General features: G+C 40.7%; 1 protein-coding gene across 1 annotated transcript in view; it reads right to left on the bottom strand.

Annotated features, from left to right (window-relative positions):
- Window positions 1-511: 511 nt before the first annotated feature.
- The window catches only part of LOC124777547 (hemolymph lipopolysaccharide-binding protein-like), a 32405-nt gene continuing 18651 nt past the window's right edge, over window positions 512-14265 (bottom strand). Inside the window, exon 5 of the mRNA XM_047253004.1 lies at window positions 512-818. Coding sequence (XP_047108960.1) covers window positions 664-818 — 155 coding nt within the window. The 3' untranslated portion in view covers window positions 512-663. The remainder of the gene's footprint in view (window positions 819-14265) is intronic.

A 14265-nucleotide genomic window follows, 5' to 3' on the forward strand; every position in this document is an offset into this window, starting at 1 on the left:
AACCGATCGTTGACGTAGTAAATTATTATACAGAGGCCCTTTTAGATTTTTCGAAAAGCTTACCGTTTAGAAAGCGATTTAAAAAATATTAAATTTTTATACGAAACTGAAAGCAGCTCTATACTTCGGGTATTTAAAGCCTTCTTCTCTTTGGAGATAGCTAGAACGTCTATCATTTTTTAAATGTGATTTTTGTAATATTTTACACAAACACCACAAGATTATTCCAGTGTACACCACACATATCCATGCCCGAGGCAGGATTCGAACCTGCGACCGTAGCGGTCGCGCGGGTCCAGACTGTAGCGCCTAGAACCGCTCGGCTACCCCGTCCGGCCAGACGAGTTTATAGTATGCTGTGCGAAACGGTTTAATATCCTGAAGGCAGTTGCGTTTATGAAGCATGATAGTGAACTAGACAATGTACTCAATGTTAGGGCGCAGTGGGTAATATTCAAGAGGCCTCTTTGTGTCCTGCAGGATCAACAGAAGACACAATAAAAACATCAAGTAGTTGTAACTGCTGGCTTACACTTCGTTCACTGTTCTTGTTACATATTGTTCAGATATTACAGTTCATTTATTTTACAAACATGTTTACAAAAATTGGTACCACAAAATCTGTCAGCGGCAGGCATGTTAAGTTTCGTACAGTTGCAGTGGCTACGCTGACAGCTCACAGATAAACGTATAATCGTCGCTACAGCTGACGTTCACGATCTCCCCTGTGAACCACACAGCGCCGCACAATTCATCGCTATCGCTGGTGTCTGCTTCTTCGTCCCAGTTGACGTACCCAGTCGAGTTGAGAGGTTGACCTGCCAGAACATAAAAATGAGCTCTCAGCCATAGATCAAGTTTGACAGCAGTCCTTCTAAAAGCAGGAAGATAGGGTTCATTGTTATCCGCTGTGTTTCTTTCGCGTATTGCTGAAAGAATTCAATGTTCCCCCAATGAAGGCAAACTTAAAGACTATATATCTTTTGAAATCTCGTCCTGTTAAAGCTTTTATCTACAACAAAGGATGCAGGCAGAATAAAATCTGTCCGGTCAGTGGGTACAGGAACACTTCTGGGGGAAACATCTACACAACAGCAAGCTGAACAGATACAGGAAGCAAATGTGCTACCCAAACATTCAGTTGTGAGTGAATTGTAGATCACCCTACATTCTAGTAATGAGGAGGGGGGCAGGTTGGGTTCTTATCATGCAGAGGTCGCATGCATATAGATATGATGATTCTATAGGAATTTTGCTAGGACTGTGGCCGGTGTGGGCGAGCGGTTCTAGGCGCTTCAGTTCGGAACCACGCGACCGCTACGGTCGCAGGTTCGAATCCTGCCTCGGCCTTGGATGTGTGTGATGTCCTTAGGTTAGTTAAGTTTAAGTTCTAGGGGACTGATGACCTCAGATGTTAAGTCCCATAGTGCTCAGAGCCATTTGAACCATTTGTTGTTGTTGTTGTTGTTGGTAATATTATGGCGTGACTGGGATTTGCGATTAAAAGTGAGAGCATATGATCCGAACTGACCACAGACGCGCTGTAACAATAAGCAGCAGAAGGGCAATTTGTTCAAAATCTGGAAAAGATGCATATGTAGTTAGGACTAGTTTTTTATCTCCCTTATTCTGTGTTAAATGCAAACGCAGGCCTGGGTGAAATGAACATTCAGGAGATTGAAGCAACAAGCATCCTACCTACACTATGTGATCAAAAGTATCCGGACACCCGGCTCAAAAAGTCTGACAAGTTCGTGGCGCCCTCCAACGTTAATGCTGGAATTCAATATGGTGTTGGCCCACACTTAGCATTGATGACATACGTTGGCATACGTTCAATCAGGTGCTGGAAGGTTTCGTGGGGAATTGCAGCCCATTCTTCACGGAGTGCTGCACTGAGGAGAGGTATCTATGTCGGTCGGTGAGGCCTGGCATGAAGTCGGTGTTCCAAAACATCTCAAAAGTGTTCTGTAGGATTCAGGTCAGGACTCTGTGCAGGCCATTCCATTACAGGGGTGTTATTGTCGTGTAACCACTCCGCCATATGCCGTGCTTTATGAACATGTGGTCGATCGTGTTGAAAGATGCAGTTGCAATCCCCGAATTGATCTTCAACAGTGGGAAGCAACCCAAACCCTGCCATCGGATCGCCATATTGTGTACCCTGAATCGTCACTCCACACAGCGTTTTTCCACTGTTCAATCGTCCAATGTTTACGCTCCTTACACCAAGCGAGGCGTCGTTTGGCATTTACAGGCAGATGTGTGGCTTGTGAGCAGCTGCTCGACCATGAAATCCAAGTTTTCTCACCTCCCGCTTAACTGTCATAGTACTTACAGTGGATTCTGATGCAATTTGGAATTCCTTTGTGATGGTGTGGATAGATGTCTGCCTATTACACATTACGACCCTCTTCAACTATCGACGGTCTCTGTCAGTCAACAATTGAGGTCGGCTGTAAGCTTTAGTGCTGCACGTGTCCCTCCACGTTTTCACGTCACTGTCACTCTGGAAACAGTGGATCTAGGGATGTTAAGGAGTATGGAAATCTCGCGTACAGACGTATGACACAAGTGACACCCAATCACCTGACCACGTTCGAAGTCCGTGAGTTCCCCGGAACCCCCCCACTCTACTCTCTCACGATGTCTAATTACTAATGACGTCTCTGATATGGAACACCTGGCAGTAGATGGCAGCACAATGCACCTAATACGAAAAATGTATGTTTTGGGGGTGTCTGGATGTTCAAGTAGGTCTGGAACCACAATCCTGTCGAAGTCCATTTACTTCAATGGCCAAAAGAACGTCTCAGGAAAGGAGTTCACCAACGCAATCCCAGAAGAAGCTGCCGCAAACGACTGCACACACAAGTTCCCTTACACTGATGGAGTTGCTGTAAAGGCATTTACTTACTCCATGCAACAAGCAAAGCCTACAGACAAACGCAGTCCACACATTACATGCCAATCCATCCAGGCACACAAAGCTGAATGCTGTGTAAGCGACAAATTGGAGCCATCACATTATTCTGAACTTTTATGTGTGGAAAATTTAATGAAACTGCCGATGTTATAAACACTGAATAGTACGTGAAGGAACCAAGATTCTACTCAAACAAATCATCTTATTTCGCAAAATGCTCCCATCAACAGTGAAACGTCCCCTTTGAACAATTTATATATGGCTGTGCTTAACCTGACACACAATATTTTGTTAGCGCAACGCAATCTGACTTTCAAAATTCCCTGCAAAAGAATGGCCCTGACTAACATTAAACTATACCTTTCACAAATCACTTACCTCACAAAAATCTTCGCTGCTCAAGCTACTGCAATACAGCGAGCGCCACTACTGCCAGCTAAATAAAAGATTCAAACTATGGAAGGCACTAACTACTGATAGGGATAGTTAGCAAATGAAAGATATTAATAGAGAACAAACAATGTATTTACCTTGATATCATCATATATAAATATAGCAGTTCATGACAAATTACAAATCTCCGCCATCTCTCTCCCCACATCCACCACTGCTGGCGGCTCACCTCCAACTGCGCAACGCTACGCGCTGTTCACAGCCAGCTGCCTAACACTACAATGGCGAGTATTACAACAATGCAAAGCAGCCACAGACTGCACACAGCACAGCCAGTGATTTTCATACAGAGGTGGCGTTACCAATAAGAAATCCTAAACAGCCTACTTACATAAAGAAAACATAAACAGCCTACTTACATAGCCCCCATGCTCCCCACAAAAAATTTTTACAAATGGTGTTGGGCACTGGCCAATACAGATTTGACAAAAATTTTTCATAATTACAATAACAAAGAAATCAAATGCACGCACTTATTGATACAATGTTGGTCAAAAGCTCAAATTTTCTCACAGTCCATAAAGACAGTCTTGATCGTTCATTACGGTAAAATAGTAGTGTTTTTCTCAAAGTCTGAGCAGTAGAAGAAAATGCACATGGAAGTAGTGGATTTCCATGCAGTCTTGAAGAAGTAGTGTTGTCCTTCCAACGGAAAGACAGTGCTGACTCTTGACATGCTGACAGGTAATGGGCCACAACAGAGCAAACCCACAGCAGAGTCATTCGAAGTTCTGACGAATATTGGTAGGTAGTTCATCACAGAGCAGATCCACTGTAGTCCTTGTAGAGATAATGGTATTGATGGATCATCAAAGATGTAGACCCACTGTAGTCCTTGTAGAGATAATGGTACTGGTGAGTCATCAAAGATGCAGACCCACTGTAGTCCTTCTAGAGATAGCCAGCAGCCATATGTTGTGACTGTGCAGGTGCACAATCACCATTGAAGAGTCTTGCAGATAATATAGCAAGTCCATAAACCACCACTTGTGCACTCACAAAGTTTTTGGAATTGTCCTTAGAACCAGCAATGCTGTTATCCAGTCCCTTGCAGAATTATTAACACACGTGCAAACACTAACAGTCCCAACTTCTCACATATTGTGCATATACTATGACCAACAGAAAAGTGTGCAGTGAAATGAATGCTTACAAGTTACTTAATTTGATTAACTGGCGTCAATTACAATTATATAACATAAGAATACAATTACAAAGATACAAAATACATAATTAAAGAACATAACAATGCAGATAACATTTGTAATACAGGCTTTACAAAAGAATCGAAATAACATATACATCAGTGTTACAGGAATTATGACATTAGTAAATACATAAAAGATCAGAATAACTTTTGAAACATCAATTTCACACATGAGCATTAAAACAAAACAGAATAAATAATGTGTAAGCATATTTATAAGGTAAATATCATATTATTAATGCCAATTATATTCGAGGATAACAGTATTCCTCATCATAGTGAATGTAGCTTAATATTAAAAGAAAAAAAAATTCTATGAAACTACACAGAGACAGGAAGAAAACAAATACACAAGGGTACACAAACATATAGTGGGATAATACAAAAGGAAAGGACAGGGTTTGTTGTACTGCAGTATTTGCAAACAAAACTTTCTTTACTTCTTGGAGATCTCCCTTCATTCAACATTATTCCCAAAAAGTCCTATCTATACCTGCTTTCTGTATTCTATTCATATTTTTTTCAATATAATTATTTCTCAGTGCACAATACTCATTTTGGCCCAAGTCTGTTTGATATAACTTCGTAACGCATTCTTTACCTACTCTCCATAGTCAGTTTCTTATATAGTCTACCCCTCTTAAGCTAACTTAAATCTACTGAGCTCAGATGCTAAACTGAGGGACGAGGCAATGCAGCATCACATAACAAATCAACACAAACAGCAATGCAAAAAATGCAAATTGGCAAAGCTAGCAGCATAAATTAGCAAAAGTCAAATTCAATAACACTATGCCTGGCAAACAGCAGCAACTTATACCTAAACATGACATAGATCAAGCCGAAAAAATATTACAGTAAAAACGACAATGCAGACAAGAGAAATGTCTATTCACATCTTAATGTCTATGTAATTAAAGTGGTGCACCATAACAACTTATTGTAAAAAAAATATTACCATGCACTTGAAAAGAAAATTATGTGTTACTGTTACTAGTTCCTTCTTATTGTTCTTTCCTTTCCAAGTGCTCCTTTTTTAAAGAATGTGGATCATAAAATAATTATTTAATAGATCTGTTGACAGAAAGAGTTCACATTAGCAAATGCATCTAAGTTTATTTTATAAAACTAATGCTGCAACACAGCTGGAAACCAGATATTTAATGAAATAAGCAACTATGAAAAGCAAAGCATAAAAATATCATTCAATAGTCATGTGGCATTTCGTAAGTCAGTAGGACTCAACTCTCGGAGAAAGACACTTGTCATAATCAGGTGTGCAGATGTACGAATATTTCCCATCAATTCATAAGCATTTCAATAATTAGCACAAAGTGCGAGTAATCATATGTTTTCAAGTAACAAAGGTGTCGCATTAGCGATGAAAGGCACACCCTAATGGCTTGTTCTCCAGGTGTTTGACACAGCTGTGTGCCCACAACGCATTACAAAAATCATACGTTTTCAAGTAACGAGCGTGTCGCATTAGCGATGCCCTCTACAAAGGAATGTCATTAGCGGGGGTATAGGCTTCCGGAAAGGCACACCCTAATGGCTAGTTCTCCAGGTGTCTGACACAGCTGTGTGCCGACGACGCACGTGCAGGTGGTCACTTTCTTATGGAAATATTTACGATAGCAGTTTCCGCTACAGAGACAGTCTCATATACAAAATTTCACGGGTCGAGAATTTGCGTTGCAAGTGTGTAGAAACAAAATCCTATGAATATAACAGTGTCCAAAAAAATTTCGTCGGCATTGTGATACAGTCACGCATTTACACACACATTTCATAACTCTTAAAGTACGGTTATCGGTTTCCAACATCCTTTTTCACAAGTCAGCGTCCCTAACCACTATTCATTACTCCTTACCTTATTCGTCGACACTTCTTCAATATTGCATCATAACAGATAAGTATCATAATCAAATAACTCATATAGCATCAGCCTATTAATCATAAACATACCTCAGCAGCATAATACACATCGTCGTCGTAAAAATAACATCATAACACCTCAGTCAAATCTCAAAATCGTCGTAGCTTCCTCCCATAATTAAAAAAAATTCTCTGCTCATGTCAAAAGTGTCATCTGCCTCAAACGTACTTTAAAAATCATGAATCCATACCAAATACGTCATTCAAAGCTCTCATAGTATCACAATGGTTCCAAAAAAATATGAACAGTTTACACAGTACAGACAAAATACAATTTCGTAAGTGTGAAGTTATCCAACGGTGTAATTACGTAAACATGTGTCACTGACGTAGTAAAAAACATGTTTATCTCTCAGTTAAATGATCAGATAGCTGTGTAATTTGTGTGTTAGAGAAATATGGTACCGATGTGTAAAGTTGTATAAGCAAATACCATATTAGCTAGGGTTCCTTGTGGTTGCCACACACATGGTACACAAAGTAAGCATGTACCCCCCTGAGGATTAATGTAATTATACCCTCAGGTGTTACAGATTACAGCAATGAAATGAAATGTATCACTGAAAACCTTTGTATCATTGTACTTCAAATATCTTTAAAAAATAAATGTTTTAAGTACAAAATTAATCACTCAAATGCGTGTCCTGTAGCGCTAAATGTGCGTCTTGCTGTAAGATAATTCTGTGGAAGTGTCGTACTTATCGTCCTCCGAAAGCTAAGTTCTGCAGAAGTCAATGTACTTACCTCATGATAAACAAAAGTGAAATGCTTTATGTATAGATATCTTAGTTATTACGCTTATTGCCATGATGAAGAAAGTACTGTGCTGTAACGTATTGTTGTGCTACGGAAAAGGCAATCTCATTGTAGCTATACCACAAAAGTTACTACTAAAACATGTTTTACTTTGCAGAATAAAACAGAAAAACTGTGCAGAAATAAAACAGATACACCGCAAAAGCAACATTGTAAATTGTCACTCATTAGTAGCGTCGTGATAAAAATCGTGTAGCTGTCACATAACTAACCTCTGTGTCATCTGGTATCTCCCAGAAAGCACTTTAAATTCAGAATGTATTTTCAAGTAAACCAAAATGTTGCATTAAAATCTCATTAGCAGTACCAGTATATGTTCTAAGTATGTAAGCCTTATAGTCGTTACGTAATCATGTAACTAACAAACAAGAATGTACACACACAATAACACTGTGACGTCTGTTCCCTATAACAATGCATTCGTCATTTCTGTTTAAGTAAGTTCTCTTGGTTCTTGATTGGATATTTAACTTCAAACGTTGTTGTATGTTAACAGATTCTATGTCTGACAAAGCATATTAGTAATGTGAAGCGAAAAATTTTATGACAAAGACTAAGTTAAAAAGCAGATTATCTTTCAATAAACGGTTTTACATGTGAAATGTGGTGTAAACCTTTACTCTTCCTAGTACGCAGACTTTCAACTGCAAAGCAATTGTCATGTTTTACACGTCGGTAAGGAATGCTAAATCTTTTCTCAAGGTTCGCGTCTTTGTTATTTTTCTCTGAGCCAGCCGGCGCACGCGGCTGCCTGCGGTGCGTCATTGTCTGTCTCTTTGTTGGCGCGCGTCGTTATTGGGATTAGGAGACCTAACTTCTACAAATTCGCCTTGCCGAGAGGGCCCAGCTCTGTTAGAGTCCCGCCAGTTCTGATGAAATTCACGTCTGTCGTTTTGTCGGTAGTTTACATAGTTTCTTGTTTGTCGGTCATGTGGTGGAGAATTTCTCCCTGAATCGTAACTCTGCGCCGAACTGTTGCGTCTGAAGTTATTCTGCCTCCCTTGATAATACTTGTTTTGGTTCCCATATTGTCTGTTTCTCTGATTGTCTCTGTGATAGTCATTACTACGGAAATGCGATCTTTCTCTGTAACTATTATTACTCTGCCAACGGTTGTCGTACGGGTGGTGTCTATTTTGGTCACGATTTGCGTTGTAAGAATAGACCAGTCGTGTCCGGTTATTGTTTCTTTCATCGCGGAATTGCGACTGATGTGATCTGTAATTGTTGTGCTCCTGCGTTCCGCGATTGTCAGTGTCACTTTCCAGTTCTTGTAACAGTCTCTGAAAAGCTTCAATGTCGTCTTTGCAACGTCCTGCTAAAATAATATGCCGTAAATGTTCAGGTAATTTGATTAAGCAAATGCGGATGAGTTCTGAGGGGCTGTATGGGTTTGACAGGTACTGATTCTTGTGCAACATGTCTTCAAAATATTTCACAAGACTGGAGAATTCAGATTGTTCGAAATGTTTCATCATTATGATACCATGTTTTACGTGGTCTTGTGTGGCTTGAGACCAATACACTGAGAGGAAGGCATGGTAAAATTCTCCTTCACTGTGGCAATCGTGAATGACCGATCGCATTCTTACAGCTGGTTCATTCTCTAAGTAGCCACACATAAATTCTAATCTGTGTTCCAACGACCAGTTGGGAGGAAAACAATGAGAGAATTGATGGAGCCATGCTTGTGGATGAATGTCGTTGCCAGAATTCTTAAATGTTTTGAATTTACGTGTAGTAATGAACAGCTTATAGTCAAAATCGTCATGTCGGCGAGTCGCATATCGGTCATTGTTAGGTCGTGTCGGCCGTTCCATCTCAAAATTCGGTGCACATTGCCAATTTCTTTCATAACTTCCGAAATGCCCTGTGTTATTATTTTGCGGCTTTTCCGTGTTTCTAAGTCCCTCTTCCCGTGTTGGAGCGCGAGTGTCCTCTGAAATACGTAATTCTTGTATTACCTGTGTCAGCTGATCTTGTACTTCCCGGATTTCTCTTTGGTGTTGTGTATTAATTTGATTCTGATTTTGTTTGAATTTTCTAATTTGTTCATACTCTTCTGTGTCAGTGAAGGCTACGGGTCTTGTGTCATTCAGATCATCATCTACCTTTGTAGATAAGTTAGTGACCTGATCCGAAAGTTCGGCTACTTTCTCCGATAGTGTACTTATTTCTTCAGTGTGTTTTTCTGAACCAAGTTGCAGAATATCTACTGTGTCCTTAAAGTTTTCCTGAGTTTTTGCAAGTTGCGTAACCGAATCAGTAGATGCAACTGAGTCAATTTTAGCCCACAAGGTCTCATGATTTTCATGAACAATGGTTTGCAGTTCTTTTATGGCTGCTTCGTGATTCTGTAATGCATTTTCATGCCGCGAAAAAATAGGTTGAAAATGCTCACAAATTTGTGTTTTTACGTCATTACAGACTTTTTGACATTTCGATTCAATGTTATGTAACTCAGTAGTTAAATCTTCACGTGTTTGTTCAAGCGTGGTGTGAAGATTTTGTTCCATTGCGTCTAACTGTTGCTGTGTTTGTCTCTGGTGTTGTTCCATTGTGTCTAACTTTTTAAGATTTTGTTCCACTGTGTCTAACTTTTTAAGATTTTGTTCCACTGTGTCTAACTTTTTAAGATTTTGTCCCATTTGTCTCTGATTTTGTTCCATTTGTTGCATTAATTGCAATAATAATGTATTAGTGTCTGGAATCTGTTTCTCTACGCTTTTCGGCAGTGCATTTGCACCGGCAACATTCACATTTTGACAAGCAGAAAATGTGTCTTGACTTATTTGAGAAAACGGTGATGACCCAAAACCTGAATCTACAGTATTTGCGATATTGTGTTCTGTCATTCCCGATTCCTGAGGCGAGCTGTTGCCGACCAATCGATCGATAACGCTTCCCTGTTCACTACCTGTTTCACTGTCTACACCATTGTTTGCCGCCCGCTCCATTTCCCTATGCGCAATTACCAAATTACTACTTTGAACATTAGTTAATTCATTACTCTGCGGCGCTAACACACTGCCTTCGTCTTCACTGTCATTTCTCAGTTTACTTTGGAGCCTAGTATTACGTTTTTCACACGCCATAATTGTCACAATATTTCACACGATAACACAGAAAAGCACAATTTGAAGAGCAAAATAAAATAACATAGCAATGGAAATAATGTCTACTTAACTGCCAGCGCAGCTGCGAAATACTTGGTGCAAATCTACATGCATGCCACAACTGTTTTACTGTACAACAATGAAAGGCTACAACTACAAAGGAGATTCTCTCTACAATTACGCGCTAGCAATAAACAAAATCTACACTAATTACACAAACTACAAGAAAAATCAGAAGATTCCAGTGAGGTATCCTCGGCTAAGGGTCGACATATGAAACGTCCCCTTTGAACAATTTATATATGGCTGTGCTTAACCTGACACACAATATTTTGTTAGCGCAACGCAATCTGACTTTCAAAATTCCCTGCAAAAGAATGGCCCTGACTAACATTAAACTATACCTTTCACAAATCACTTACCTCACAAAAATCTTCGCTGCTCAAGCTACTGCAATACAGCGAGCGCCACTACTGCCAGCTAAATAAAAGATTCAAACTATGGAAGGCACTAACTACTGATAGGGATAGTTAGCAAATGAAAGATATTAATAGAGAACAAACAATGTATTTACCTTGATATCATCATATATAAATATAGCAGTTCATGACAAATTACAAATCTCCGCCATCTCTCTCCCCACATCCACCACTGCTGGCGGCTCACCTCCAACTGCGCAACGCTACGCGCTGTTCACAGCCAGCTGCCTAACACTACAATGGCGAGTATTACAACAATGCAAAGCAGCCACAGACTGCACACAGCACAGCCAGTGATTTTCATACAGAGGTGGCGTTACCAATAAGAAATCCTAAACAGCCTACTTACATAAAGAAAACATAAACAGCCTACTTACAACAGAAAAATAGGAACGATGAAAGTACAAGTGTCTCGCTGACATTTTTCGGTGGAACGTAAATTAGTCGAAGACATTTGTGGAGGAAAGCCGGCTTCTAGCACAGATGAGACCTTGTGTTTCCAAGAAACCTAGTTTAATTATCTAATACCCCTGTGCTGAGCTGTTGTAGCCCCCACAGGGTAACGACCAAAGTGAAGTTAGAGCCAAAAGAGGCGAGCAATCTTCGTGTGATGTTACATACCACTCCTCACAGCCTCCCTATCAGTATCAGTCTACAAGAAGTTGTAATTACTATGTTCCTGTTGCACAGAGCTTCATTATGCTCCCTCTCTCATTCTCTCCTTTACACGACACACCCAGAGATTTTCGTTGCCATGGAACTACTACTCTCCATGCCTTTCGTACTATGTGAGGATTTTAATGCTCACAGCGTACTTGGAGCTTCAGTACCATTGGCCCACGGACTCAAATTGTTGAGAGCAGTTAGCAGAATATCTGTGTCTTCGAAAACTAGAACAGACAATGCCCATTTTCGCTACTACAGAATCGTTCCCCGGCGTCTATCAGTAGTTACGATATCCAACGCTTGCACACTGTACTCTGTGCGAAATGTGATTGACGTTCAGGTCAGTAACTATTTATCGATCTGGACATATCTACCAGAAGGGGTCGTCTAAAGACAGCCGCCACGGTGGTAACCAGTAATGCAAACTGGATGCTGTCCAGCTAGGTGGCGGTACTTCAACTTAGTGAGGACGTACAGTGTTGAGTGGATCACGTGATTGGCTCCATCCTCCACGACTGTTAGTTCAGGAGAGCTAAGGCCTGTCTCTTCCTTCTGTATCACTACTAGAATGAGGTGTGCACCGCTTCAGAGTTTCAAGTGCCGACTACTTCTTGAGAACCTCTCAGCTTTCAGTTCATGACAATAAAATATCGCTGCACTTCAAAAGAGAGCGAAAAGAGATCGTGCCAAGCAATACTGAACTCCAGTCATCGTTCCACTAAACTGTAGAAAGTGTGGGAGATAATCACGAAGATTTCGGAGAAAAAGTGAAAGATTCGCTATTGCTGTTTTAATGAGGAATGATGTTCTCAAGACCAACAAAGGAGACGTGGATCAGACTATGGACGGACATTCTGCTCATACAGGATGATTCAGGTACCCCTACATATGGGTCATTTGCAACCCACAGGGCCATGTGGGAGATTTTCACATTCTCTTACTCGCTATACGTAAACCACTAGTCGTACAGAAAAATGGAAACATTCTTGAGCGAAATTTAGTGTAGTTAAATTTTTTACTGGGATACGTTGTCGCTGGAGGCCATGGTCTTCGAGATATTCCTGAAAAACGCGTTTGAAGTTGACTTTTGTAAGTTTCTCTTGAATAATTCGAAAACTATGGGCACTAGCGTAAACGCCTCGCCAGTCAAAATTTAACTACATGAAATTTCCTGCAAAAAAGTCCATTAATTTCTTTCTGTAGGACCAACAGTTTATGCTTAGCGAAAAAGAATATGAAAATCTGCGCGTGCTATTTGAAGACGTTGCGGACTCCGTAAAATCTATAGGTGGCTGAATCAGCATTTATATTGACTGCCCGACAGGATCCAACTTTCCGTCGACATCGAGTGATCGCCGAGACGAGCGGTGTTGACTTCTGTGCTACCAGCGGTGAAGTTTACAACTCTTTCTCAGTGTGTGAGCTAGAGACAACATTGCGTGTGGCACGTGACAGGACACAAGGTTTGACGTCATTGGTTGAACTATGTTGTGGCACATCAGGGGAAACTCTAAAAGAATCTTCAACGACCTCTTAAATTTAATTTTTTAATCGCAACATTTGACCGACTTTTGGAGTTTCAGTTCTGCCTGCTCAAGCCTATGAATATCACGCATGTCCGAGCAGCAACATAGCCCCCTGTATGGAAAAGACCTTGGAGTACCTGATCAGCCGGTGCCTTGTCCGTATCTTGGAATACACACATCTCCTTAGTCGCTATCAATGTTGATTTACGAGATAGGTAACACTCTATCATTGATAACTTCACTCCACTGACAACGCATATCGGCCAACAACAAACTTCCTAGTGTGTGCACTACATAATGGGTATCTTTATCGATCAAAAGAAGAATTATGACACTGCTTGAAGCGTTGTATCTTCGACCAGTGTCACACATGAGGCATTTGTGGACGTCTTCCACATTTGCTTCGGTCCTTCCTATTGCCATGCCATTTTAAATGTTTAGTGCTTAATGTCCTATTCGATTGCTTTATAGTATTGAATAGTGTCCGTCAGGGCTGAGTTTCAAGAGTGATTATTTTTTTCATAGCTGTTAATGATATTGCGTCCACTGTTGGCAGCTCTTGTACAGTGCACCTTATTCGTCATAATGGCTGGTCACAGAAGCACTTACGAGAAACCCCAATCCCAGCGTCTGATGTGGATGTAGAGCGCCGTCATTTAACACTACTGGCCATTAAAATTGCTACACCAAGAAGAAATGCAGTTGATAAACGGGTATTCATTGGACAAATATATTATACTAGAACTTACATGCAGATGATAAACGGGTATTCATTGGACAAATATATTATACTAGAACTTACGTGATTACATTTTCACGCAATTTGGATGCATAGATCCTAAGAAATCAGTACCCAGAACAACCACCTCTGGCCGTAATAACGGCCTTGATAAGCCTGGGCATTGAGTCAAACAGAGCTTGGATGGCGTGTACAGGTACAGCTGCCCATGCAGCTTCAACTCGATGCCACAGTTCATCAAGAGCAGTGACTGGCGTATTGTGACGAGCCAGTTGCTCGGCCACCATTGACCAGACGTTTTCAATTGGTGAGGAATCTGGAGAATGTGCTGGCAAGGGCAACAGTCGAACATTGTCTGTATCCAGAAAGGCCCGTACAGGACCTGCAACATGCGGTCGT

The sequence above is a fragment of the Schistocerca piceifrons genome, chromosome 2 (genome assembly GCF_021461385.2).
Source record: "Schistocerca piceifrons isolate TAMUIC-IGC-003096 chromosome 2, iqSchPice1.1, whole genome shotgun sequence".
NCBI lineage: Eukaryota > Metazoa > Arthropoda > Insecta > Orthoptera > Acrididae > Schistocerca > Schistocerca piceifrons.